The sequence below is a fragment of the Apteryx rowi genome, unplaced genomic scaffold (genome assembly GCF_003343035.1).
Source record: "Apteryx rowi isolate R43461 unplaced genomic scaffold, aptRow1 scaffold_0, whole genome shotgun sequence".
Lineage (NCBI taxonomy): Eukaryota > Metazoa > Chordata > Aves > Apterygiformes > Apterygidae > Apteryx > Apteryx rowi.
The window spans coordinates 7279953-7307490 of record NW_020447195.1 but is presented as its reverse complement, the minus strand read 5'-3'; the positions used below and the strand labels follow the sequence as shown (position 1 = coordinate 7307490).

General features: G+C 39.5%; 3 protein-coding genes across 7 annotated transcripts in view; 1 reads left to right on the top strand and 2 right to left on the bottom strand.

Moving 5' to 3' along the window:
- Nucleotides 1-72: 72 nt before the first annotated feature.
- Nucleotides 73-14945, bottom strand: CDH26 (cadherin 26). Its single transcript, XM_026055926.1, is given in 17 exon segments — nt 73-1694; nt 2369-2455; nt 3981-4105; nt 5323-5550; nt 6087-6320; nt 6569-6711; nt 7335-7603; nt 7812-7997; nt 9582-9710; nt 9869-10035; nt 10732-10879; nt 12135-12462; nt 12540-12586; nt 12589-12687; nt 12849-12971; nt 13056-13083; nt 14716-14945. Coding segments are annotated over 17 exon segments (2781 nt in total). The 3' UTR covers nt 73-1484.
- A 2995-nt stretch (nt 14946-17940) lies between these two features.
- Nucleotides 17941-27522, bottom strand: FAM217B (family with sequence similarity 217 member B). Of its 5 annotated transcripts, none has more exons than XM_026055729.1 (5): nt 26739-27522; nt 26373-26578; nt 25056-25164; nt 24866-24951; nt 17941-23728 (listed from the first exon to the last, which is right to left on the bottom strand). In XM_026055729.1, the coding sequence occupies exons 2-5, from the start codon at nt 26465-26467 to the stop codon at nt 22537-22539; spliced, it is 1482 nt and encodes a 493-aa protein (XP_025911514.1). In that variant the 5' UTR covers nt 26468-26578; nt 26739-27522; the 3' UTR covers nt 17941-22536. The 5 variants fall into 5 exon arrangements, with proteins under 5 accessions (XP_025911514.1, XP_025911524.1, XP_025911533.1 ...); XM_026055739.1 differs by having other exon boundaries at nt 25056-25158; XM_026055748.1 differs by having other exon boundaries at nt 26378-26578.
- PPP1R3D (protein phosphatase 1 regulatory subunit 3D) overlaps nt 26842-27538 on the top strand; it is a 3187-nt gene continuing 2490 nt past the window's right edge. The window contains exon 1 of the mRNA XM_026055915.1: nt 26842-26917. Within this exon, the coding sequence (XP_025911700.1) occupies nt 26842-26917 (76 nt within the window). The remainder of the gene's footprint in view (nt 26918-27538) is intronic.

Sequence of the window (27538 nt, the reverse complement as noted above, 5' to 3'; positions counted from 1 at the left end):
ATTAGCAACAGTGGGTCTGATCACATCTAATGATTTTAGTGTTTGTAAGCATGGTGAGCTATAGACAGAATACTTCATTATTATTTTTAATCTTGCATCATTTTCAGTGGAAATAGCAAAACACAGTACAATTCTAATCTTACCTATATGGCTATAGTTTACAATAAAACAGTCATCTTGGTTATTGACAGTGCTGCTAAATCACTGGCCTGATTTAAACTCTTCCATCTGGAATTATAAGTTAAGATCAGTTTATCAAAGTAGTGATTTATTGTGTAAACAGATCTGGCTGCTGGCATTTAGAAAAATTTAGCTCCCTGCCATTCAGCCAGATTCTTTAATCACACTGGACTGAAAGTTTCCACCCTTGAATTATTAGTTAATAACATCTGAGCAAAAGTATAATTTATTGCTTAAGTAAACTTTGAAACAGAAGAACAGTGCCTTAGATACCAGACCTAGTGCTTGCCTTAGGTGGAACATTTTTCTTTAGCACAAAAGTAGAATAGAAGTAAGACTGACTAATTCCATCTCTTGTTGCTTATATGACTTATCTAATGGCAGAATACTATCTTCTGGAGTTATTCTTTCCTCATTCATGTATTGTAACATTGATTGCCATCATGCTATAACTGAACATGGGCCATTGCACACATGCAGGCATGTACAAACCACACAATTTAAAAGTAACACATCTGTGGTTTCCATATAAAGAAATCTGATACCATCCTGTCTTTATCATGTCAGCTACTTTGTCAATGATGCCTGAGGAAATCCAAGAATTTCCTTAGCACAATCATTTTTAGCTAATTTAGAGAAGCTAGTTATCTGGAAAATATGAATAGTCATACTTTCTCCTCTGTCAACAATTTCTTAGCATTTAGTTATTTATGATAGTGTAATAATACTAACAGCCACCAGATGCCAGCATAAGTGTGCAAGGACTAAATGAGTGCCTATTTTATGCTGTAAGGTAAGGATGGTGGCAACCTCTCAGGACATTATAAAAGTTGCAAGCTTGCTAAGAGTAGAGGTGCATTTTTTCTCTTAGATGTTTCAAGATCATATGGAAAGAATCCGTCATCCAGTCAGATCATCCAGTCAGATCTGCATGGTTGTACTAAAGCTAATCTGTTTGAAAGACTCCCTGGATTTTAAGAATCCACTTCCTGGAGAAAGGACTGTATCCCTGGCCTAGCTAGTAATTGCCTTCCCTTTTCAAAATTGTCTTATTTCCATATGGAACTTTGACTTCAATTTCTAGCCTGGTAGATCTATTTTTACCTTTGCATACTATGTCATATAAATGTCATGTTCTTGGCTGCAGACATGCAACATTATAGCCTGGAAGAATAAAAGGCCAGGTACTGGTGGTGCAAACATACTGCAAATCTTTCAAATGTGGATGGTTTTTTTCTTAGAATTTTGTCGGTGCTTCTGCCAGAAGCCTTTGTAACACCATAAGTAGCCTTGGCCTTTTGAAATTAGTTGAATGATGGAAATCGCTTCTGGCAGATTTCATCCAGAGCAGAAAATTTTGGCCCCAGAGTTTGCAAAAAATTCCAGGGCAATTCCTCGCTGGCAATGGAGAGAGAGTGGAAGGAGCTACTTCTCTCTAGTTCTCCTTCCTCAGCATATCTGCAAGGTTCGTAGCTGTGCCCATCATCTTCCAGGTTGCTTTGGTCATACAGTTTCTAAAGAAGAGAAGAAACAAAAATCACCGTGGAATCTCCTACTGCCCATTTGGAAAGGAATGGGATTCATGGTATGCAAATGAGGCAGTAGGCTACAGTGAAGAGTATCAGTCTGTCTCGGATAAGTAAAAGTTGTATTGCAACTCTCAGCTGCAAAAGCATCTGAGCCTGAACTTTCCCTTGAGTGCAAATAAGGCAAAAACGATCATTTGACCTGCACTGGAACAGAGTCAAGTAAACATGATTGTGAGAACACAGTCTGATGCAAGGAAGCATGAAGGAAGATAAGGCCTGTGAACTTTCAATGACCTGACAGGGTGTGGTAAGAGGAACTAGGATTTCCCAGCTGACACAGAAGTGAAATAGCAGGAAACTGAACTTTAATCTTTAAATCTAGCACTGCATTGGAGTATTTTAGCCCTATCTCCTAATCTTGAAGAAGAAATTTGTCATATGTGACAAACACCAGCCTTGTGCTAACTTCTGGGTGACCAGTCGGAGGCAACAAGATGTGTAGGAGGCAATACTTCTTTCTGAGACTCTGAGACCTATGCTGAGAAAGTAGCTGAAGCTAGAGCAACCTTCCAGTTTTGTAAGCATTGTTTCCTGTTCTTGATTCCTATTCCTATAAGCCAACTTCACACAGGGCAGATTCAATAGCTGCTGTTTCTTACCTGATCCAGTATTTTGTCCACTGTCTGTAGGATGTGGTGAAGGTATCTTATTTGGGAAGTCTCGTTGTATCTAGTGTACAGGCCATCCTGAAAGATAATGTCTAAGGTTTGACCAGCCTGAAGGCCCCTACTAACATTTCTTTGCAATACAAGTACATCCAACTGTATTTCTCTTGTGTTATCTTCTCCAGTTACGTTGCAGCTTTTCCTGGTCAGGGACTGTTTTTTCTTTGGAGTTTGTAAATCACTCAGTATATGGAACCACAAACTGTAGGTATTGTTCATAATCTCCAGTAATTAAATACATTTCTTCTTCTAAATTTATTGGATTCTTTTTCATTAACTGCACCAAACATGACATCTTTAAGATGTAAACTCACACAAGGAATCCTAACTCCTAATTAAGGAGTTAAGGATTGTGGAATTGGATTCTCACATCTGTAAAAAAGACTGTATGTTTTACATTTTCTTGCCTGCTGTAAGACAGGAAGAGATTCTTAGAATCTCTTGGTGAACACTACATACATATGAATAGAACACCTGGCAGTCACTTAGTGATATAGATCCAGAATTTCTTTCAGGCATTCTTTACAATAAAAATAGAGATCTTTTACACAAGTTAGAGAATTACTGGCAGTACAAAAATCTGCAGAACAAATTTAAAAGCCTTCAACCCCCCAAATGTACTTCTTCTAGTCAGAAAAATACTCATAAATTCTGTTCACACTTTTACAATATGTTTAGTAAAAGATGTTGGCCAAAGTGTTTTTGATATGTGAAGAATGATGGTTCCGTTTCATTTACACCAAGAACTGAATAAAAAGTCCTGCATGTCAATTCAGATATTGTGATAAGAACTTTGGAAGAAATTACACTTCCAAATATTTAGACCACATACTAATGAAAAAAGTGCCAGTCTCAAACTGAAAGCTGTTCAAAAAAAATTAAGTTTCCACTGGTATTTAAAATAATGTTGGCATCTCCACCAAATGGCACTTATTTACTAATTGAGCTATATTGCATTATTCTTTCTACTATTCTTAATACCATATCTCATTCTCAGGATTACCAGTTTCTGCAGTATAAAAAAGGGCATTTACAGTAAGACATAAGGACACTGGCAGTTACCTTGACAGTCACTTTTCCAACTTCTGCATACACAGGCAGTAGAGTGGCATCATGTGTAGTGTCCAGCTTAGCCTGCATACAGGGAGAGGGAAGGTGTTAATAACACTGAACTAGACCGTGAAGGATCACACCTTTGCAGACTCCTTGCTTTTTCACTCCCATTTACCTCCTTGCTGAAAACACTAGTGTGTGCAGTATGACAAGAGATTATGTGTCTCCTCATGTGTTGGATTCATCAGTAGGATGAGGCCCCTGTGAAGGTCTAGGAGATACTGAAAAATGGCAGAGGTGAAAATAGAGTCTGTCACCAAAGTAGCATCATCCAGTCCATGAAGAACACTACTCCTTAGATATACTGAGTGACAAAAGAGGCTTTAGTCTGCTCAATTCCAAAACGAGAGGGAACATAAGAAGAAGGAGGACTAGCACAGATTCAACCACACAGCACTGATTGGGTGAGGAGAATTCATGCTTTTGTGCTTACCTGAGACACAGGCTCTCTGCTCTCTTCATTATAGGTGATTAAAGTCTGTTCACCTTCCTGAGGTAAAAGAGTGGCTTTGCCTTTGGATCTTGACTTATGAAACCGATAAAGTAGAATACTGGAAACTGTTGAAACAAGAAAGGAAAGASTGAAATGGACATTGTAAAAAGATGTGTGTGGCTCAATACAGAGGGCTGGTGAGGTACCCAAGCCAGTTCAAAATGAACTAACTCTGAAACCTCCAGCAATGTACTGTGCAGATGCAATGCTTGGCCTGGAGTGATCAGCCTGCTTTAGAGAGTTAAGCTGTTATCTCCTCGGAACACTGCACTGAGCAAGCACATATACTAGATCACTTGCAAGTAGCTTGAGGACTGCATAGTGGGCAGATAATCTGTTAATTTTTGTTTCAGATAAAGAATTAGTAGTTTAATATGCCATCTCTCCAGCAGTAGCCACATGTTGCAGAGGAAGCAGCTCTGTAACAAGCAATTACTGAGTAGCATAACCTATGGGAGAAATTCTTACTCCTTCCAGTTAGTCAGCATCCAGTTAGTCAGCATTTGGCTAATGTCAAAATGATTATATGTCTTTTAATTTCATCCAGTCTGAACAAGAATATTCATTTTGTACTGGAGTTCTACTTACTACCTGACACAAATAATTTGCCAGTTGTCTTCTGTCTGTCTGTCTGCAATATAATCATGATTTTCACAGGTAACAAGCTGAAAAAAATCCACTTGTCAACATTACACTTCTGGCTTTTCCGTTTAGATACTTTCTTTTTCCTAGGTTGCATACTTGTATTTATTGTTCATACACATGTAAGTATTCCATACATCCATGTTATCTTCCCCTTTTTCACTTCTCTGTAATATACAGTCCTCACCTTTTCACATCCCAGCCATGAGTGGAGATAGTTTGCACTAATCTTTCCAGGGTCCGTTACCCTGCATTGTCAGCCTTGGATACCATCTTCCACTGCATTACACATTGTATCATAGTGGCCAGTAGTTTGAAAGTTTTCTTGGCTATCAACAATGAAGAAAAAGCTCTCCAGTTACTAGATGGGAATGGCAATGTCTTCTGTCACAAAACTAAAGTTTTTCCAAAATTTGAAGAGAGAAGAGGTCATGGACCAGGACAAATGGATGGAAGTGCCACAAGAATGAACTGGTCACACCTTGATGACACTCTAATACATTAAGACAAATGGTCTTTCCCATTTGCCTTAATGTATTAGGCTGGTATTCTGTAGCACATGTTCATAGGCTGCAGCTGCAGTGGGATCTTATGGCCAGATGGTAGATAACTGGCATGTACGAGTTAGGAGGTTACTTACCTGGTAATATTAGGAGAGCTGTCAGCATTACTGCAATGGCACTGCCTCCAAGTCTCACTGATGCTTGTGAAAGTGGTGAATCTTCACATGTATGCCCATCTGGGCAAACGCAGAGCCTTACATGCTGATTCTGCCTTGTGGAAAATCCTTGCCCATCCCGAATAATGAATGGCACCAAGTAACTACCTTGTGGGAGGCTTCTTAACATTAAYAGCTCAACCGAGTCCCCTAAAAAGAAGATGAGCAAATTACTTCAAGACTAAAGGAAAGAAGTCTGATATTCTACAGTCCCTTGTGTTGATGATCAACAATTGAGTTTCAAGGGAAACTCATTTACACCCCAATGTCAAATCCTTTTCCATCCTCAATATACCAAAGTAAACAGAACAAAATGGCGTCCTGCTCTATTGTCTTTCTGAACCTATCGGGATCTGTCCCAGTTCGTTCTGGCATAACTGCACTGATAACCTCTAGAATTCATTAGGAAATTAATCAAATACAAAAGCTGTTCCTCATCTGTTTTATCCCCTTTCCTGCAATTTGAACACATTTCTTCTGGTCCTGACCTCAACAGAGATGAAGAACAATAAAGCTTTCTTCCAAATTGCAGCAACCTTTTACATTTTGAAAGCTGTTCTTCATGTCCTTTCAGTCTCCTTGAGACTAACAAGTAACAGACCATAAAGATAAGAGACAGTAAAACAACTAGAGGGCACATACATGAAAGTAAGTTTCTCATTAAGCACATGGAAGGAAACACTCACCAAAGTTCCTTCCTAATTTCCAGTTATGCTTCACATCTTCAGAGTCCTCAGCCAGTTCAAATGTAAATGGTTCATTCACATTCTGAACCAGAGCAGACTTAGCTTTTATAATGAGAGGTGTCCTTTCTTTTTGGTCACACACATCTAAAGAAGGAGTCACTAATGCTGGCATATGATCGTTAATGTCAGACAAGTAAAGGAGGATGGTGCCAGTACCAGTCTGTGGTGGAATACCTAGACAGGAGCAAAAGAAACACAAAAATACTGATAGCTAGTTATTGACAAAAGCCAGTTCACTGGCAGAGTATCTGCCTGGTTTATCTTACTAGTCACATGACACAGTTAAGTTTTAAACATTAGAGTGTTCTGCATTACAGTTCTCCATTCAGATCCCTAGTCTTGCTATTGTTTTAGACCTCTGACGTGCACCTCATCTCAAACAGTCCAAGTACTACTTGAATATTGTTTGAGTGGCTGCTTACCATCATCAATAGCATGAATGATAATGGTGTATAGACTGTTGTTCACATAAGGGGAGTTTTGATCAAATTCTTTTGCCACAGTAAGGACTCCAGAATTTTCATCCACACTCACCCAACCAGCTGGGTCATGAGCTAGTTCATATCTTGAAAAGAAAGAAAGGCAAAAGTTACAAGGTGCCTTTATTTTCTTAAATGGAGTTTGAAGCAGAGAAAACTTTTATTGCATCTTTCTTTATCTTTATAAGCTCTTTAAGTCTTTTTGCTTATTAGTGATGCTTACTTTTGCTGACTCTATGACAAGCTGTAAGTTTCAGCATAGCCAAAAGAAAAATTTCCCCACACTGTGCTAATAGACCTTGCATAGACCTCTCAAATCTGTTCTTAGGGGCTAAGAAGGTATCTAGTTTCCACACCAGATTACTATTCTTAGAACCAATCCTTTCTATAGCATCAAAATTTTGTGTTAGAAATTAAAATATAAGTAATGCAACCTGGTTTTAGGTAAAATTCTTACTAGGAAGACAACAAAAATGTTGAGCAATCAAGGACTGAGTAATGAACCTTTAAAACTGTATCTTACTGCAGATCCACATAGCTTGTTCTGTATTATCGGGAGTAAACCTACAGCTCTAATGTGTATGTTCATATGACTAAATATATATGTGAATGTATATACGTATATGTATAGGTACCAAATTAAACTTGAAAACCTCTTTGTTTTCCTAAGATATTTCTTATTCTGAGACTTGGAAGAATCTCCGCTTACTTTATCTTCCTTGGTACATCATCTGGATATGTAGCAAGGTATTTTCTAAATACTGTCCCAGGCTTCATTGGATCTTCTTTATGGACAGTAAGTATAGGAGGGTGAAACTGAGGAGCATGTTGTGGTTGTAAGACCTTGATGTTCACAGTTATATTCATGGATTCTGGGCTTGAGATCATCACTTCGCCATTTTTACATGAGAAGAAAGGTTCTTCATTTTCTACCGAAATGACAAGTCTCTTTTCAGAGTTCTCTTCRTAGCTGACAGGCTGAAAACCCCAGACAAAAGCCTCATTAGTGATTATGACCTTTGCTGTGGCAGTCATCACTATGTACCTGGGACCCAGAGGTGAGCTGCCAAACTCAGCTAAGCTGCTAAATTATTAGTCTTGCCCATCCCATCGGATTAACCATGCTACGGCTTTCCATGTTGTAGCTCATCTATTACTTCTTCTCCAGTCTGCTCAGTAATATTACCTTGATAATACTCAAAATGCCATCATTTGTTTCCGGATCAGTCGCAATGGCAAACTGTTCCTTCTCGTTGCCTTTTGTTATTTTGTATTTTGCTCTCCAAGCTGGAGTGTTGGGAGAGTCTTTATCTTCCACTTGGAGCCGTAATGCAGCTGGATGTTCTTGGCCTGCTGAAATCTGTAACTGATACTGGAAGGGGAAAGGAAAGAAAGAATCCTTATTTTCTCCAAGAGGAAGGAGCCTGTTAACCAGGCACTTGACCTTCTGAATCAGAGCTCCAACTCCAGGCCATGTGGAACTACTTCCTTCTGGCTCTGATTGTCTGCTGTGGTTCACGGGTCCCCATTCAGTGATATAGAATCCTCATTTTTTCTGCCTGTTGAGGAGTTTTGTGCATACAAGCTTAGGCCAGAACTTGTTGGTAGATGTTACTTGCTTTCTAGAGGGTCAGGAATGTATGTGGGAGATTTTAGTGCATTGTTTCACGATGGTTTAAATTTTTGAGGGTGCAGTCTAACCTAACTAGCATTCCATAGACAGGCTAAGCAATGCCAATTAAATCACCTAAGGTAGAAATACAACTTAAAAGATGATGTGGTGACAAAATGTAATTTATTTTCTTCGTATAGGATGCTCATTGTTTGAGATCCTGTGAAAATTCAGATTCTTGCCTTCTAATATGTAAACAGTCCCCTCCTGGCATCCTGTTACACACCTTTAGCTGTACACATGTTAAACGATTACACAGTTTAAACATGCTATAAAGACTAATGTATGTACTCAGAGGAGACAAATCACTGCTGTGAGAGAAGGATGGGAATTTTTACTAGCCTGGAGTTAACATGATGAAGCACAGATTTCTTATATAAATCTGCCTTGGCAGATTATCTACCCTTATTCCTTCCAGTCTTCCAAACACCATTCTGCAGGCAGGATACCTACCATAACCTACCACAGTAACACTCAGGCAACTGTTTGCTTTTGTAGGTTACTTTGTACCCACTGTTGTAACCCAGCATCTATCCTTACTGTTCACAGCATCAAATCTTTACATATACCTGAGCTTGAAAAGCCTCTATACTTTGAATGTGGCAACACGCAAATCACAAAAACAGTTTTTGGCTTTCTGTCCTGTTATTTGGGCCTGAACCTGGAAATTGATAAGCTCTTACCCAACTTCAAGTGTAGCTGTCTACTCATTCAGAGCTCTTAACTCCTCAGAGCCCTCTTCCTACTAGCAAGTTTCATTGCTCCCATTCTTACAGTTAGTGCTCTACAAGCACAGTCGCCAATATTACAAACAATCCCATCACAGAATGTGACAGCAGAAGCATTGCCCCCAAACCTGACTGCCACTTTAAGATGTGCTGAGTTTGTAGGCAGGCAGAGCCATTGAGGCCTTTATAAATCAACACTAGCATCTTTCAAGGGTAGACTGTAATCAGTACCTCAGCTTCTCAAATATGTTAGAATAGGCTAGTCTGGCAGCGTTGTTACTGCTAACGGCGAGACAAAAGCCTTGTAGCACTGTACATGGAAATCTAACAAAGTTAATCACTGTCAATAGTCAAGCACTCTCTTACTGTCTGCATTTTAAAGAAGTTTTTTCTTCTAGTACCTTGCCATTATATCCATAAAGCTCATTTGTATGTATTTTGGCCTCATCCTGCAAGAGTCTGAGGGTTCCTACTTCCCCTACTGAATGTATTCAGCAGTTTGAAAGCCTGAACTGTGTTTAGGAAGGCTTAGTAAAGTAATGATGCTTCTTCTCACATGATCATTGATAAATACAGGGAGGTGGTTGTTTGCGTCTTCAATAGCTACATTCACTGTTGAAGTAGATGACTGCTGGGGAGCTCCATGGTCACTGGCTTCAACCAGAAGTTTAAAAGAACTAGCAGTCTGAAAAACAGCAGAGGAATTTCCAAACTTGATTCAGAAGCATTTCCCAGATTTTGTCAATCACAGCTATAAAGCTGGATGTGAGACTCCCCCTCCCCTTGTACCTGGTTAATATGTATCATGCATTAAATGATAAGAAACTGTCATATTTACATCACCTCATAATGCAGGCATCCAGACAGGAGTATCAAACCTGTGGTAGGATCAATATTAAATGTGAATCCATCCAGAATGGGCATTTGCATAGTTAGAGAATAGGACACTCGAGAATTATCAGTGCCTTCTTCATCTTTGTCCAAGGCAGTAACTTGGAAAACTGGTTCATCTAGGATGAAGAATTGAGACATTAATACAAGTGTTCAATATTGTCATGGAGCTTCTCAGGCATAGCTGCAAGCTCTTGGACACATATGTCCTCAGAACTCCTGCATCTTCTCCCACCACTATGGTTATCTCTGCAAAGTCTCTGGCCCCCACCTCGTTTGAGTGGCCAATTTGCCTAAAGTACTGTAGGCTAATAGAGAGAGTTATTGCACTCCTGAATTCCTTTATCAAAAATGTTCACTAGTATTTAAGCCAGCTCTCAGCCAGCTCCTCAGGAGTTGGCACCACTCCCATGGGTCTACATGTCTGTTCTTTGTGAGCACACATAGCTCAGGTATTTATAGGATCTTTTTATGTTTCTGAAACAGTGTATCTGACCGTATCCTGTGAAGCAGTGTGCATGTGCAGGTTCCATATCTACAGTTCAGTTTATTCTACTAAAGTCTTGGTTTGTAGGTAGGAACAAAGACTTTGGAGTTTTTCCAGAATGTCTTTAACTTTATGCTTATATACATTGAAGTTAATCAGGCAACAAATCAAGTAGGAAATAGTCCTTCATTCCCTAAACCCATGAGTGCTTAAGTAAAACCAAAGGAGAAGAACAGATTTAGCAAGAAAGGAAAATGAAAAACAAAAGAATTAAAAAGAGAGCACCTGTACACAAACCAGTAGTATCCCTTGTTTGGATTACACCTACCTTTACGGTGGTTCTCTCTTATTGTAATGTTAAATTCTTCCTTGGAAAACTCAGGTGCATTATCATTAACATCTTTAATCTTAATCTTGAAAAATAAAGGTCGGTCCAATAGTTCAGCAGTTTTTCTGTGCACAATATCGAAACGTATCTAAATGAGCAGCAAAACAGTAACCCATTGAGAGAACAGCATGGAACAAGACACTTAATGTTGAAGCTGCCTCAGTAATACTTGATTAGGTCTTTGAATTGCATAGCTAAGACATTGTTTCACTTTCCAAAGGCCATCCTTTGAAAGGATGATCTTTCAGATGTCATCCAAGGTTCATAATGGTTATCCTTTGCATTAACAATACTTAAAATCAGTATCTGGAGCTGCATTATTTGTCCTGACTGCCTAATATAAAATCTGTAAGTATCCTTGGGGGCAGAAACCAGATCAGAGAGCAGCCTTTCACATTTGCTTTCCAATTCTAAGGTATACAGTTGACTAGTATGCTCAGTTTTCTGTAGCTGCATTTCTAAGATTTTTTGGTTCCCTTCTCTGCATGTGCAGGGAATTCAATTCTGAATGCTGAGGTCTCCTTTACTACACTTATTTCTGTTTTAAAAGCAAGAATTGAGTGTCTGCCCTGGAACACCAATATGTCCAGGGAGGTAGAAGAGAAGACTCTCCAAAATTTATCTTTTCATTACAGAAAGCCACATGGAACTGTGAATATTGAGTGTATACAATTAATCCACAGGAACACAAGCATATCATAGAATAGGCATAAGGAGAGGACAGTTGAAGATTTTTTGCAAGAAGAAAACAAACCCACACTCCCATATTTCATTCATGCACTCATTACTGCATTTCATTCATTACACTTACTGCTTATGACCACTTTTCTGCTTTTTAAGGACAAGCATATGTTTACTCTTATGTAAAGTCATTGTAATCTATCTTTGCAGCTCCTTTAGTGTTATCTATTTTTTTGTAATACGTAACCTTTTGCTTCCAAATAGTGCTGTTCTCTTCATAGCAGTTTTGGGGTTTACAACTCCAGCATTTTGGCCACTACAGCTACAACTGTTTTGAGCTTCAGGACAAATTTTTTCGGTTTTAGGCTATGATCTAGGTCATATGAAAAACACAACAGAACAGAGGTGTACTGATATTTGTGGAACTCTAAACATGTCACAAAAGTTATAGAATTGATAGTGATGCAGAAGTTGCCTATTGGTTTCTGCTGAGACAATCACCATTGTATTTATTTAGAGATTTAGAATAAGAAAAGGAGGTCAAAAAAATACACCCTTCAGATTCTTACTGGCATGTCTCATTCCTGTGAAGCATTTAGCCATGCTAATACATGCTAAAACAATAAATATTTGTTGAATGTATTCTTTTAAAGCACGTTTACCTGAAAAGATGGGGTCTTTTCTCTGTCAATGGCACGATGTACATACACATGTCCGTTTGCATCATCCTCAATAGAAAACAATCCAATCTCTGGATATTCATCTACCCCAGGTCCACTGATTAAATATCGTACTGATTCATTAAATGATTTGTTATTGAACAGCTTTTGAAAAGAGAAGCAGCACAATTCAGTGTGAGTAGGGAAGACAGAACAGAAGTAAAAGACTTTGGACCAATTCTCTTCCTGTCCACTCTGTGTTTGGAGATGGGACCTTGCTTACAGGCTTACGTTCGGCTGACCCAGCAGCTTTCTGGGTTGCAACACATTCCTCCCAGTCTTCTCTGTCCGCAGAAAGGCCCTGCCATCACCTCTGGGGCACAGCTGGCAACCCACTACACTCTTTACTCTCTCTGCACGCTATGCAGGCTCACAGCTCTGTGCAGTGACTCGCTCACCTCTCACACACTATAGGCTCTTCTTTCTCCCGAGTGTGCCAACAGCTTCCCAAAGAAAGGAGCAATCTCCCCTGCCCACTACACGATTCCACCCAATTCTGTTTAAATAGGACAATTTTAATCAAAAGAAGTTTTAAAAAAAATGCCTGATACACAGTGACATTCTTGCCCTTTCCTACCCTTGATATTTTGTTGCAGAATTGGTGGTAAATACTATACAGAGATTCAAGAAGAGCTTGTACTAAAAGTTTGTTTGTACCTGTCCAGCATATTTTGGGAATGGTCCTTTTTCCTCCTCTTGAACAACAATGGTGGTGATAACCCATGTCCTTTTTGTACGCCGTAGAGGATGTAGATCAGCCAGTCGATAAGAATCTAGCCACTATTGGATAAAGAAGTGCATTTACTGTCGTAGTTTATGTACTAATGGTTGTGTATCTGTTACTAAATAACATTGCCTACAAACCTGGATACTCTTCTTTTGGATAGCTTGTCTTAAACGGAAATTTTCAACTTCATGAGAAAAATTGTTGGCAGCAGTAACCTTATAAAAGAGAAATCCTTTGTGAGAAGTGTGGTTAGCTAGAAAACATTGGTATGAATGTTGCATAAGAGGAATTTGGCTTCACAGAAATGTATCAATTCAGTTGTGACACCACTGTATTAAATTGTAGTTAATGCTAGAAAATTATAGAAATTCCAGAAACATCATCCTTCCCATTGCAAGTGAATTGGCATGAGACCTTGGATACTGATTTCRTTGGTTAGCTGATGCCAGTCCCAGAAACATGCAAATGCTGCATCTCACTCTCCAGAGTGTTACCTCTATKGCTTCTTCTCAAACCAACTCCTGATACTTGAAATGCTGAAATACTCCCGTGTCTCTCCCTGCCTTTACAATTTGTATTGACAGGACATAAACTTTCTACTGAAAAAATTAAGAAGTCTGGAGAGTATTTCAGGTTCTCAAAAACTTTGTCGTGTTATTCTGTGTCCCAAACTGGACCAAAGTCTGTAATCCAGACTTGAGTAAAATACACTGTTGAGAATGGGACTCCACCCTAATTAACAGGATTTGTGCTTTTATAAGCACAGGCTTCCTGCACAAGCTTCAAACACTGCTTTTTACTTAAAAATCTTCCTTCCAGCACAAGCATGATAGTACTCAGATTACACTATTGGCATTAGCTCAAAGATAGCTTGTACACCTTTTTCCTCATTAGTGTGAACGCTTGCTTTTTACTAACCTGTTCTGTTAAATGTTTCCAGTGTCATTTAAAGAATGGAGCAGAGCTATTCCCACCTAGACTGGATAAAGGTCAGGCCTTTATCTCCTGCTCTGTTTCTGAAGAAACAAAATGCTGCTGGAATTGCCGTGGTTATTAACTACTTATTAACTTCACACCCCAAGCGATGGGCGCTCGTGGGTCATGCTTTGGAGCTATTCTGTAAAGCTGTTGTATGACCTGGGCCTCTGTGGTGTAAAAACAGCAAGTGAGGCTTTACCCTGGCATTCAAACAGTAGCATTTATTAGCTTGGCTCCAGGTCCGGCTCTGCTGGACTTTGTTAACCCTTGTCTGTGCTGGGCAGCCCCCCCACACACACTCACCATGTGTGTATAACCATTCTTAAGTTTACTAAAACTTTAATCATGTGTTTTATGGCTTCTACGCTCCTCTGTGTGCATCGGCTGCACAGCAACGGCTGCAGCTGTTGCCGTATCCATTCCAGCCTTGGCCAACCTGCTCCAACCCGCTTCAGGCCCAGGAACCCCACAGAAACGCTCATGGAAATGCTGCTGAATTACTGTGGGGGATCATAAACCCAGCAGAGACACCACGGGGCACCAGCGTACTCTGCCAGGTGCGAATGCCCCGGGACCCTTACCAGGAGCCAAAGGCCCCAGTTCCGTGGGGGGCCGTTTCACCACCAATCCTGGAAACCCCTTACAAGAGGCCCAAGCCCGGTGTTTGGGAGCAGAGCAGCTGCCCTTTCCCCAGGGCACTGCGCTCGGAGGCAGACTGCACCCTCGGTGCTCCAGACTGGTAGCCTGCCTGGTGGCCGGAGGCCTTGTCCCTGCGGGAAGCAAAGCGCTGTGCCCCCGCGCCCCCACGCCCGCACCTACCGCCAGGAGAAGCAGCGCAGCGAGTCGCTCCATGGGGACCCAGAGCTGGGTGTGGAGCCAGGTGCGGAGCCAGGCAGGCGGCTGCCCGCGAGGCCACGGAGCCCAGGGAAGGCCTGGCCACACCCCAGCGTCTGCCCGCCCYGGGGCAGTGCGGAGCCACGGGAGGAAGGACTGGGGCGTCGCAGGGCACCTGCTCCGCAGGGCACCTCCTCCTCGCCTCCTCGGTGCATCCCAGGCCTGGCCCACGGCAGCAGCTCACAGGCAGCGTTCAGCGGTCCCCGATCTCCTCTTGTCTGCCTTGATGATGTTTTTACCTTGGTGCTGGTGCATAAGCTGGCTGTGCCAGTGGCGATCCCCAGGGTATATGGACTGTACTGGTGTCCATGGGGGTCCTACAGGTCTGGGTTCCCCTATTTCAAACAGGTTAGGCAACACTAAGCTGTGTTTCATACAAGGGAACTGTGTCCGTTCCCTTCACAAAAGCTACAGCAATGCATCTCCTCTAGTACCAACGCCTTTTTGATGTCGAATAGGCCTCAGTTATTTAGAGATGCTCTCAGCCGAGCTGTTCTCCTTGGCAGGATATAGTGAATTCCCCCCAGAGCTATCTGAAATATAGAGGTGAGAACGGAGTGCGCTGAACTACGCTGAACTTCTGTTCTGCCCAGCTGAAGGGGGGAAACCTTTCGGACAATTCAGTTCTTCCATGTGCTGGTCTAGAGGGCACAGATTAGGATTTTGGATGCTCTCAATTGAGTTGTTCCTAGGAATTGTGTACAATGGCTTATTATAGCAAAAGCTATTTTCACTGTTCTTCAGTATTATCACTATTTCACTATTTCTGTTTTTACTATATAGTTACCTGTGGTTCCACAGGCATTAGAGCTGCTCCAGAGAAAAGCAGGTATTTCTGCCCAGCAGACAGAACAGGAACAAAATGAAACTCTATTCCATAATATTAAAATGACTCAAAGGAAAGCTCAACTCCGCTTTGGTGGGTTTTGTTTTTTTTCTTCCCCAGTTGCTTTATAATTGGCACTTTCAGTATCACTCAAATCAAATGTGTCGTTACTTCACTTTTATGGCCATTACACAGCTATAATAAAGCAGGAAGCTTCCATTTAAGAGTTCTGTGGAAATGTGATTTCCTGCTAACTAACTTTGTAGYTGTTTACAAAAACGCAAACATATTGCTTCGTATTTAATGGTGATATGCCATTACAAATACTTCTGATAATAGGCAGTACCCTGAACAATTCTTATCTGCCATAACCATAACATTACTATTATGTAACTTAAGACTTTGAACCAAGAACAAATTCTGAAATTGCACTAGATTGTTCTGTGCAAACTGTTAAGCAAGTATGGACTTGCATATCTGAAGCTGAAGCTTATGCACAACTTGTGAACTGTTATAAATAAAAAAACAGAGAGAAGCAGGAAATTAAAAATAAAGTTTTGTAACATTATGTAAAAAGAAGATTTGAATCACACAGAGAAAGTAGAAAATGTCCTTGTCTCTATGAAAACAATTTATTACAGAGTTTCCCTTACTCCTTCTGTATGGCTCTTATTGGGCACAAGGTTTACTCTTTTTTAGAATTGGAAAATAATTTATTTGGGGTTGTGGAAGCTGTGGAAGGAAGACTAGGGGAAGAACTGGTCTTCAGTTCAGTGAAGAAAAGCTAGCAATAGATGATGTCAAGTAGGCCACAATATTTTGAATAAAAGTGAGTGGGGAGGGGAAAAGGAAGGAAGGAAGGATTCTTCACTGATTCACTTTTAACAGGATAAGAAGTAACAGGCTTAAATAGTACAGGATATGAAGGTTAGACATCAGGAAAACCTTGGACAGTAAGAGCAGTGAAACACTGGAGAAATTCCCCACTGCTGGAAGTTCTTAATAACTGGCCAGACAAACAGCTGCCAGAGATGGTTTATCCGCATTCTGCCTTCAAATAAGCGGATGAGTTGATCTCAAAAGCTCCCTCCAGAGTATTTTCTGTGATTCTATGAATACCTTGAAGTAAATGGAATCAATAATTTAGAACATGTGAATGAAATTCAGAGATACAGTATGGGAGCTGGGCCGTTAACTATCAGTGGCTGCTACAAAGGGTGCTTTATGGATATGGATCGGGAACTTCTCTTCCACAACCACTCTTCTATATGAACGTCTAAAGCTGGATACCCAATACAGCATGAGCACAAAGACAAAGGGCACAGGCATTATGGAACATAAATAACTTAGCAATTCCTCTCCAGAGGTTCAAACAGGGGAGAGTGGCTCCTTTTCAGTTCAAGGCAAACTGATACCTGCCTAAGTAAACGGAGAAGAGAACTGGTCAGTAAAATTTATAACCTTAAGCTTCATTATACTTAGTGCAATTTGCCTGAACACAGTGACTGAGTTGATTATTGTCACATTGGAAAAAAACCTATTCTGGGTTGTTGGTTACCTTTTCCCTGGAAAAGCTCTATCTTATCTTTTAATCTTTTTGTCATATTCTCATGTAATACCTCACAAAGGAGTTTTGTAATGTTTAATTTAAAAATTACAGTACAGTGTTTCAGAATAGGAAAGCAAAGTGATTTTGAGAAATAAGAATGCCATTTTTTCCAGTTGAATCTCTCTCCCTGTTTCCCCTTGATTAGTCTGAGCTGAACATAAGAACAGCCATGTCTGAAATTAAGTAAAATGCATTTGTCCATCTGAGCAACATGAGAAAGTGGTGAATCCCCCAGTGCTGCAAGCATTTGCCCTCATGTCTCTGCTGTTCATTGCATCAGGATCTAAGTAACCTGGAGATTATAAAAGAGAATGTGAAATCCATTAATTACTTTTTTTAAAATCTCTCTTTCTCTGGAGAGAGAGGAAGAGAGGGAAAGGGGGGGGGGAGAGGGGGAGAGAGGGATCACAGTATGAAGTACAGTCTGTATTTTTATGTACTATGATGCCTTAAAACAGCAATTACAGAAGTAACTGCTATGTGGAGTAGAAACAATCATATAGCTTTTAACAAGCTAGCTTGGCTATCAGCAGGGATATAGCTGAGATACCCCGGAGCTGAGCTTCCTAGGCTGCTGTAACAGAAATTTTTTAAAAGAAAAATTCACAGGTGCCATCTTGTGGATGATCCAAAAAAATACAAGTAAGTAACAAAAATGCAGTATCTCACTTTATTAATAAATAGTAACTTTTGAGTTACAAGATGACTTTCCAATGAAATTACTAGGAAAAAAAAAAAAAGAGAGAAACTTAGAATAAATAAGAACACATAATTACCAAACATCAAAAGCTGAGCTACCCAATTATGAGTTAACAGAGTTCCATTCTTTCTGGACAGGGTGGTGTGTTTAATTATTTTCTGCAGGAAAACCCACTAATGCCAATGGGAGCAACAAAGGCAGGCCAAAAAATTACACCATAGGCAGTTTTGTACTGTAGAATTTTAATATCACACAATGACTGAAAAAACTCCCATCAAAATATGCTCTATCTCATAACAAGATTCTTTAAACAGCAAATGCAAGATATAAATTACCTCAAACAACACTAAATGATGCACAGAAAGGGAGCATGCAAGGACRGGATTAAGGCATAATTAAGAAGTCTGAAGCCAGGTTGCCTAGTCCCAGAATATAAATGTGGTCCTCGTGTGCAACGTTATTGCCCCTCTTCCATCCTGTCGGGCACAGGTCAGCAGGAGGCAGCAGAGGCAAAGGTAGCACACAGGCTAATAGCTGGGCTGGGAGCTACAGTCTCTCCCAGCCCTACAATCTTGGGAGAGGCGGTGGTGGGGGACGAGAGCTCCCAAGGTGAGGCAACCCATTTGCTCTAAACTCACAGGAGCTGAGGCCTCCTGTCTTACAAAGAATACTAAGCCTTTTGCTTCTTCAGGAAGCAGTATCACCCCAATACTGCTGAATTCTTACCAGCAAACATAATCTCTCATTTGGAAAGAAAAACGCAATCCACTTTACCAGCCTTAAGAGGTAGACACCCATGATTTAGGACAGTGAACCAGCAGTGGAGACTGATTGGAGCCTTCCTTGCAAGTCTCTTCCACATGAGGAAGATGATTCCACATCATACTTGAAGTCCCTTTTCCCAGGATGTTAAATATCACTCACACAAATGCTCCCTCTTTGGAGCATAACTTCTCAGTGAATAACTGTAAAAACTTGATTTCTTACAAAATGAGGATCAGGAGACATTGTGCATAAACATGAGTCTTTAACTGAAAGCTACCACAAGGTGGGGAACAACCCTCTAAGTGACCACAGTATTTCATTGCAGATGATACAGGCAATAGACAGAAAAGAAACATGTAAAGAGAAGAACTCTATTGTTTTAAAATTCTTAGTGTTAAGCATTAGTAATWGGGTATAGCATTAGGAAGGAAAACAGTGTGTATATATTTGGGAGCAAAATCTGTTTTGTTACATCTTTTTAATAGGGTAATTTCACTGAAAATAGTTATTCAAAGTTTATACTAGTGTAACTGAAGTAAAATCTAGCTAATTTTATTTAAAATGCAACCTGAGTGTATTAGCTCTGTAGGTAGTACTACAGAACATTAAACCTTTAAATTATCTAGAAAAGAGAATTGCCCCATTTAAATATCTCAAATCACAGGAAAATTGTTCTTCAAAAATACCATGAATGTTAGGGTTAGACACACAAGAATGTATCATCATATTGCTAAGTACAGCGAAGAAAAATATAAATAACCACACAAACATTGTCCTGTGGAAGTATTTTAATTCCAAACAGAATGTACTTTATGTAATAAACTTTTCTCTTATATTCAGAGATGCTTTTAAAGACAACATCCATGAATACAAAATGAAGGAAACATAAATCTTAGTCCTCATCATAAAAGGAACTCTTTTCATCTATAAACCCAGAACATGGACAACTTAAAACAGAAGCAAAAGTGCTACAGGATAAAATCCAACCCTTGTGAACCTGCTTATTTTAAGAGCTGTTTTTCAAGGCTAACACAGAATTTGTRTTTCTGTATATGAACACAGGGGACTGCGTAAGAAGTACCAAATCGTCAATGAACAGAAATTAGACTTGTGTGATTACCACGCAAGACAAAGTTACCACATCAGAGCTCAATGTTTAACAAGTGTTCAGATTTATTTAAGTGGCATCAACACCTTTGCCTACTTAACTTTTCAGTCCCCAAGAACAGATTCATGTCCTTCAGACCACAAGCAGTACATTAAAATAAAACCTTTCAATCTCGTAGGTTTGTGAGAAAAACCTTCTCTCAGTGCCAATCACCTTTGCTCTGTTCAAGGCAGACTGAAACACTACTTATTTTTTAAGAACTGACCATGCAAAATGGGCCTGTATCTGCAAGGTTTCCTTGTAACTTAGGGAAACACCAATATGGAGCAAATTTGCACAAGAAAATTCAGTATACACTAATATTCAATGCTATAATAACATGCTAATTAATTACTACTTCTACCAGAATTTGCTTAGAAAAACTTGCCATGTTGATTATGGACTTGATCCCGGTCACTTTACTTTTGATGCTTATAATAGTGCACCAAAATAGTGCACTAAGAATAGTGCTTATCAGCAACAGCAGTTCTACTAACTTTCACTACTGAATCAGGAAAACTTGAGTAATGAAAACTTGCAGGATTGGCCAAAGCTTGAAATTCAAGCATTGGATACAGGACCCTTTGATCCAAAAAAGCTGACCTACATGATGAGTCTGAAACAAGTGAACAGAAGCATGTGCTACTGCTCTGCAGTTGCTGGTAATTGAATGCCGTCATCTTTAGTGTCACCACACCTCTGACACAGCCAATTTATTTGATCATTGAGCATGTCAGATTAAGTTTCACTTTAATTGCATAGAACAGAATGTACATGCCACTACAATTAGTTTTTAACTGTAATGTAACAAACACTGAATATGTAAATATAATACTGTATATTAAATTTCTTTATCAATTCAAAATTTCACATTTGGTCTCGAAAAAGCCACTAAAAATATTTCTTAAACTATTCCTGAGCATTGTTTTTTACGTACTGTAAAATACTCTAGTTTATTACTACATTTATTAGTATTATCGCATTTTAAATTACATTAAATCCATGCTTTGAAATTTTACAAAGCTGAAGATCAGGTAGGCACAATGAAAGAATAGAAACAGCTAAGCATCTTACAACCAAGATGAGATCAACCAATAAAAGTGCAATTGAACTATATATATAATTTAGTATTTGCTACTTTTTCATTTTACAACACAATGGGAAGGATCCACTTGAAAAGTCTGGTCTGTCAGACCTCAGCTCACTTCTCATAAATACTTCACTGTGACAGGTGGCTGAGAATGAAGTTAATGCTGCTCAATAAATATTTCATTTAAAAAATGGAAGTGCAAAACATTCTCTAGCATTTCTTCTTTATTTTAATAGAATCATGTCCCTAGCTGCTGTAATTGAATAGAAATTGTAGCAGACAAACTGCCACTTGAATTCACCGTACTCACTAAACTGTCTTTCATATTCTCTTGTATCTCACAGGCAGAAGAATAAACAGAGGGTCCAAGAACAAGACATATTGCACATATTGCCTAGGTGATCAGTTGTCAGTTCACTTCTATAACATTTACATTCCTCTTTCTGAAGCAAAGAAAGAATCTAACTAAAATGGGAACCTCGGAATCTGATTTAGTGTAAATTTTATGCATACCTTGTCTTGGGAAATGGTCAAACTACTCTACTGAACTCAGTTTGCTTCCCAAATGTGAAGAAAATGTGAAGTATTCATTGACTCTCTTGCTGTAGCTTGTAAGAGACTGTGACTGGATTTTGACAAGATCAAGATGTCATTTCACAGCAAGTGTATACACATGCAGTAAAGAAAGCACATACCAAATACTAGCATAATTGGGTGCAGAGTGGTCAAGGAAAATAAAGTGCAACTTCAACTTGCATTGCCATCACTATGAGCTGACTATATAAAAGATTTTTCAAGATTGGGACCTTCATCACAACAACCAGGAATTTGATTACTTGGTCTAAATGACAATAAGCATCAAGACTTACAAAATGAACTTGAAGGAAAGCTGTTTGTAAACACAGTGAAGGTTTCTGGATATAAAAATATGCATTCCATGTTCTTAATCTTTCACTATTGAAGATATCTATTCCCTAATAATTTTCTTTAATAGAAACCTTTGTGCATTAAAACATTTCAAAACATTCTCTCCATTCTTCTTCCTATCTAAATAAATCCAATTCATTATCTTCTATCAAGAATTAGAGAGATTAACTTTGCATAGATAAGCCTGGCCTGTTCCATTATTTTATAAAAATAACCCAGCCCTTTTCCATCAGAAAAAAAAAAAAAGAAACACCATCAAACCCRTCTCACAAAACAGCACATCTGCTCAAGAAAAAGAGCATAGAACTTGTTCTCCTCTCAAATACACCAAGGTAAGCAGAAGAAACACCACAAACTTCAATAAAGTTACAGTGGTACTAATAGGAAATTTTATATTTAAATATTTCTCTAAACTTGCTTATTTAGCTAGTGTTATCTTCACTTGGCAATTGTAAATATTTTTRAGGAAAGACCAACGGAAGACATTTGCCTTCAAGGAAAAGATTCCTGATGGCCTTGCTGGTTTATGATCAAATATATTGAATTGAATAGTGCTGATTTAGAACAATGCATCAAGAACATATTTTCCTCAAGATCTTCCTATGAAGAAAACATGACCCTTCTACATGGCCAGATGCTTTCTAGCAGTCAAGAAGCATCAACATTTACTAATGATTTTTTTTCATTTAAATTTACGTGATGTTTGCTTTGTGCCATTTGTTTTCATTTTCCTGTCCCCTGTTGTTTTTTTGGAAGGAACATAATTACTAGCATTGCCATTTTTCTTTGGATTTGTACATGGATATGTTTTTAAGCCTTTAATGGGAGCAGCTGAACCATGGAATACAGGGGTCTGCTTAGGGGGTCTGATGTTACCAATGCCTTGAATTTTAGAACTGTTCTCAGAGGGCTGCATATTGAGARGCTGTTGCTTTGCAGTTGGTCTCTTTCTCAACTCACTCCTTACTTCACCAGATTGTCTCTCAGATGACAGTGTACATCCCATTCTCTCAGAAACTTTCAAGTGACCTGGATGTGCATGTAACTGGTGGTTTTCTTCACAGTATGAGTCTCTCCTGTGACCTGAATAGCTTGCGGAGAGCTTTGTAATGCTTTCTTGGGGAACTGCTTGCTTGTTGGGCAAAGGGCTGTGCAATGCTTTGCCTTTGCCAGGGCTTTTTAGGGGACGGATGGAGCTGGGAGCAGTCTGAGGTCTGGCTTTTGCTGCCTTTGCTTTCTCATTCTGTACAGTCTGCATTTGCAGCCATTCCAGCTGCAAAAGACGATCAATGTATTTCTCAAGAAAACCTGCTGGCTTCGGTCGAAATTCAGATTTACCCTCTACATTAACAAAGATAGACAGCTGCTTCAAATCCCAAGAGTTGAAAGGGGGTGGGAGGAAGTCTGGGTAATAATATTCTGATTCTTTAAACCCAGTATCAAGGACATGTTCCAAACAAACCGGATCAATTTCTTCAGCTCTGAGAATGAGTTCTGGAGGTGTGCAGGGAGACGGGGGAATGGGAATCCTTTCTGAATCAGAAAGGTCACTGGCACTATCATCTTCAGCATCTTCTTTAATAATTCGTACCGATTCAAAATCAAGAAGCATCTCATCTACAGATGCTTCTTGCCATTTAGAAGAGCATGGACTGGCTTCAGCAACATGTTCTTTATAAGTGTTTTCCAACTTTTCTTTTTTACCGCAATAAAAATGTTGCATTGGGACATCTTTTGCCCTACTGAAGCTACCTTGTGAGCTGCCCTTAATGCTGGGAGGGATCCTGTGCAGTACAGATTCACTTTGCTTTCTTTCTGGGACACTCCTCTTTGATCCTTGTACTCTGTGCAACGATGTGCAAACACTCATCATTCTAAACAGAAAGAAAGAGCATATACAAGTAAAATGATTAATGTCTTTGGAACAACAAGTTACAAAGGACTTGCTACCATCTTCAAGAACTTGGATCTACAAGAATGAAGCCAAAACCGGCATAAAAACTTACTGATGAGGTAAGGTTAATATTTGCTGGCAGAGAGAACACTGCCTGCTACCCTGTTTTGTGGTTTGACTTATTCGAAATACATTGCAGTGCATGTTACATATGAAATAAAAATTCAGTCTAAAGACAGAGACCATTGCCAGAACAAACAGTTAGGATACAAGACAAAATCATCAAGCTTTCATGATCAAATAACTACTGGTATAAACTGATGCAGCTCCCTTCACTTCACTCATTTATGGCAGCTGAGAATGTGGCCCTCTCTGTAATGAATGCTGAATAGTTTAAAAATAAAAACTTATTGCTGCCTGTAGTTCCCATAGCGTGCATCAATCATAAATTAAAAGGCAGCATTCACCCAAAAATATCCTGAGGTACAATCCTAAATACAAGATGTTACTTAGTCTTAAAAGAGGAAATATAACAGGAAATGTCAGAAACACTACCTTATAAATGCAAAGAACTGTGAGTGTCTTCATTCGAACAGAGAGGGACTAGCGGACAACTGATTAGATAAAATTATATATAATGAGAAGCACAAAAAGAGGTCATGAGCAATGGTCTCTATTTACAGAAACATCACTGTGGATAGAGTCAAGATTCAGCAGTAAAAATAATGTTGGTATGTCACCAAACTTAACCATCTATCCAAAATAGCTTCCATTTGTCTAGAGGACACTAGTTTAAATAAATCTTTCTCACTTTCTTGTTAAAGAAGTAGCAAGCTCCAAAAACAGAGTTCTAAAATTAAATTTAGGCTCGCAATATTTGCTTGCATCTACTCCATTCTTTTGCAAGCAGTCTATGTATCTGGCAATATTATTCCCATCTGTTTCTTCAACCCAAGCATGAATCCTCTCTGATTTTTTTTATCCACTATTAAAACCCTCATGGAATTCTCATGAAAATTCTCATGGAAATCAATGAAGCCATGATTTCATCACAACCATTTTATATACCAATTTGAAATGTCTACAAATTAAGCAGAGAATCTTAACATAAAATTACCTGCTTGGCTGAATATTGTCATCCAGATGGTTTCTTTCCTTGTAAAAAATACTTGATTGGTTATCATCTTGAGTGTCAAGGGAAGTCTGGAAAGATAGGAAAGTACAGGATGCTGTTACTGTGATCAAGAAAGCTGATATAAACTAAGTACTCTTTTTCTGTAAAGAAACAAGGAACTGGAGTAATTTACCTTTTCAATGTCATTTGATATATTTTTGCCCAATCTTCCAGAAGATCTCACATGAGATATTTGTTTCTTTAGTCCTTTGGTACTCAGATGGCTTTTTCCACCACTGTAACTAGCAAGGATTAAACAGATTATCACACACAAATAGTACATATTTGATCATCAGAACAGAAATATAGTAAAAGTTTACAGTGCAAGTCAGTTTAAAAGAGAGAGTTGGCTGCAACTATACTTAGAGAGATTTAAAGTTCATCAGAACTATGCTGTGGTCACTTTTTACTTTTATACTACACAAAAGTGCATAATTCCAGTAGATGATATAATAAGAGAACTTGGCCCTTATATAGACTATTCTGTCAGAGGAAACCAAAGTTATTTTGAGGATAATAAATGGTAAATATTAGAGACTATATATTTAACTACTAATTTATGTAGTACCTGGTACTCATGGGCCTACTGCAATTTAGCAAAAGTAATTTTAAAGTAAGATATGAAGACCACTGCAAGCCAAATCCTGCTTGGCTATCTCAGTTGCATAGTCTCAACAAAATTTAAAGGAATATTTTAATGAAGATAATGAGCAAAGTGAGCAGGTAGCATATAGTCTATTATAATACTAATAGAAACTATTTCACAATAAAGGCACAAACAAAAGTCAGTATTTTGTGTTATTTCACTATTTTTTGTTGTGGGATTGTGCAAAATATTGGTAGGAAAAAACTTCATATGCAGCTGAAAGCAATGACATTACTGATCTGGACAGCTTAAAACTAAGTTACACAATATTTCCTTTCCTCAAATAAATCAGATACTTTTCTCTGTAAGCACAGCAGCAAACAAACAAAAAAAACCCCACACAGAATCATTAAAACAGTGTATTCTGTAAGAATCAAAAAAATGGTGTTTGTTCTACAATAAGAAATATTACTAATTTCAAAAAGGAAAGCTTTAAAATGTCATTTTAGAGCAGGAATAAACAAATTGTACCCTCCCAGGCTACTTTAGATTGAGTGCAGTGCAGTTAATTTTGCCAGGCAGTACATATTCTGCATAGTTCTTGTGTCAGTGTAGTTCAATTCTGTTTTAGAAAAATATTATGTCATCACTTTAAGAGCTTATAAAATAATGAAAACAAGTCTTGTGCCTCCAGCACTGACGCAGTTGTCTCTGTCGCTGCGACGTGCAAGATCATACAGCACAATCGTTTGTGTTGCTGTGGATCAGAGAGGAGGATGAGAATCTGAATGGTACACAGTCATGCATTTATGAACAGTACTTAGAGATTTTTCTAACTATAAAGAGAGAAAATAATTTCCTTACTTTACCATTCCTTTGTGGTTTTCATTGATTTGGCTTTCCTTTTTCTGTGTCTCTCTGTGCAGTAATAAAGGATATTCTTGAATGCCTGGTCCCATTATTACTCTCTTTGAAGAGTATCTGCACCTTTATTTTTACATAATCTTCAAAGGACTCCAGTGTTTTGGGTTCATGAGACACAGCGTATCAAACGCAAACATCACCACGTCCTAGAGATGCAGTAAACAAACACCATGCAATTCCTCCCAATGTGATTTTTTTTTTTTTTTTTTAAGCAGAAACATAATCAGCTCCCAAACGGTACTGGACAACACTCTCCCATCCCCCAGCGCTTGCTTATTTAATGGCAACCGGCATTATGCATCTTACTGTTGTCGATCCATGCGGAGCTGTCAGCACCGCGGGGGCCGCGCGGCGGCGGGCCGAGCAGGGGGAGCAGCGCGGGGCCCCCCTCCCTGGGGGCAGGTTGTCCATGAACGTGGCCGAGCGCTGCGGGTCCAGGCCGCTCGGCGAGACGCGGCCTCCTCCGCGGTCGCCCGGCTCAACCTGTCAGTCGGCCCGAGCCTGCTGGAATCGGTGCCAAGGGGAGGCCGGGCGAGAGCCTCCTCTCAGGCTAGCAAGGCTTCTTGCTCAGGGGGGTTGCAAGCCCGTCCATGAAAAGATGCATGCTGAAGATACAGGGGGGGGAAAAAAATAATAATAATAATTGAAGGTACAGCAGCATTGGAAGAGCTACTTTTCGTTTTATGGCGTGCTCCTCATCTTGTTTTTCTTGCACAGTGCTGCACGCATTGACCGGAGCCAAGTATCACACCAAATGGTTGGTGGGCGTCTCTGCTCTTAATTTAACAAGAACAGATGATCGGCCACCTCCGCGCTGTGCACGCTGGGCTGTCCTTTTTGTGCCAGAAAATGCACTCTTGGTACAGTCCTGTGTGCTTAGTTTCCTTCTTCTTCCAAAACAAGTCTCTCAGTACCCTTAAGCTCATACTAGAAATACCTCAAGCAGCGCTTCAGGTCTGCCAGAGCCCGAATGGCTCGGACCTCTGGGTACCAAAGCAATACAGCGCTGTACGCTGGCAGGGCGGCTCGCCAGCTGACCCCTGCGGGGCCAATAACCGGCTGCATCCGTGTATTTCCTGCGTTTCTTTTCGCCTTGAGCCCCCCCC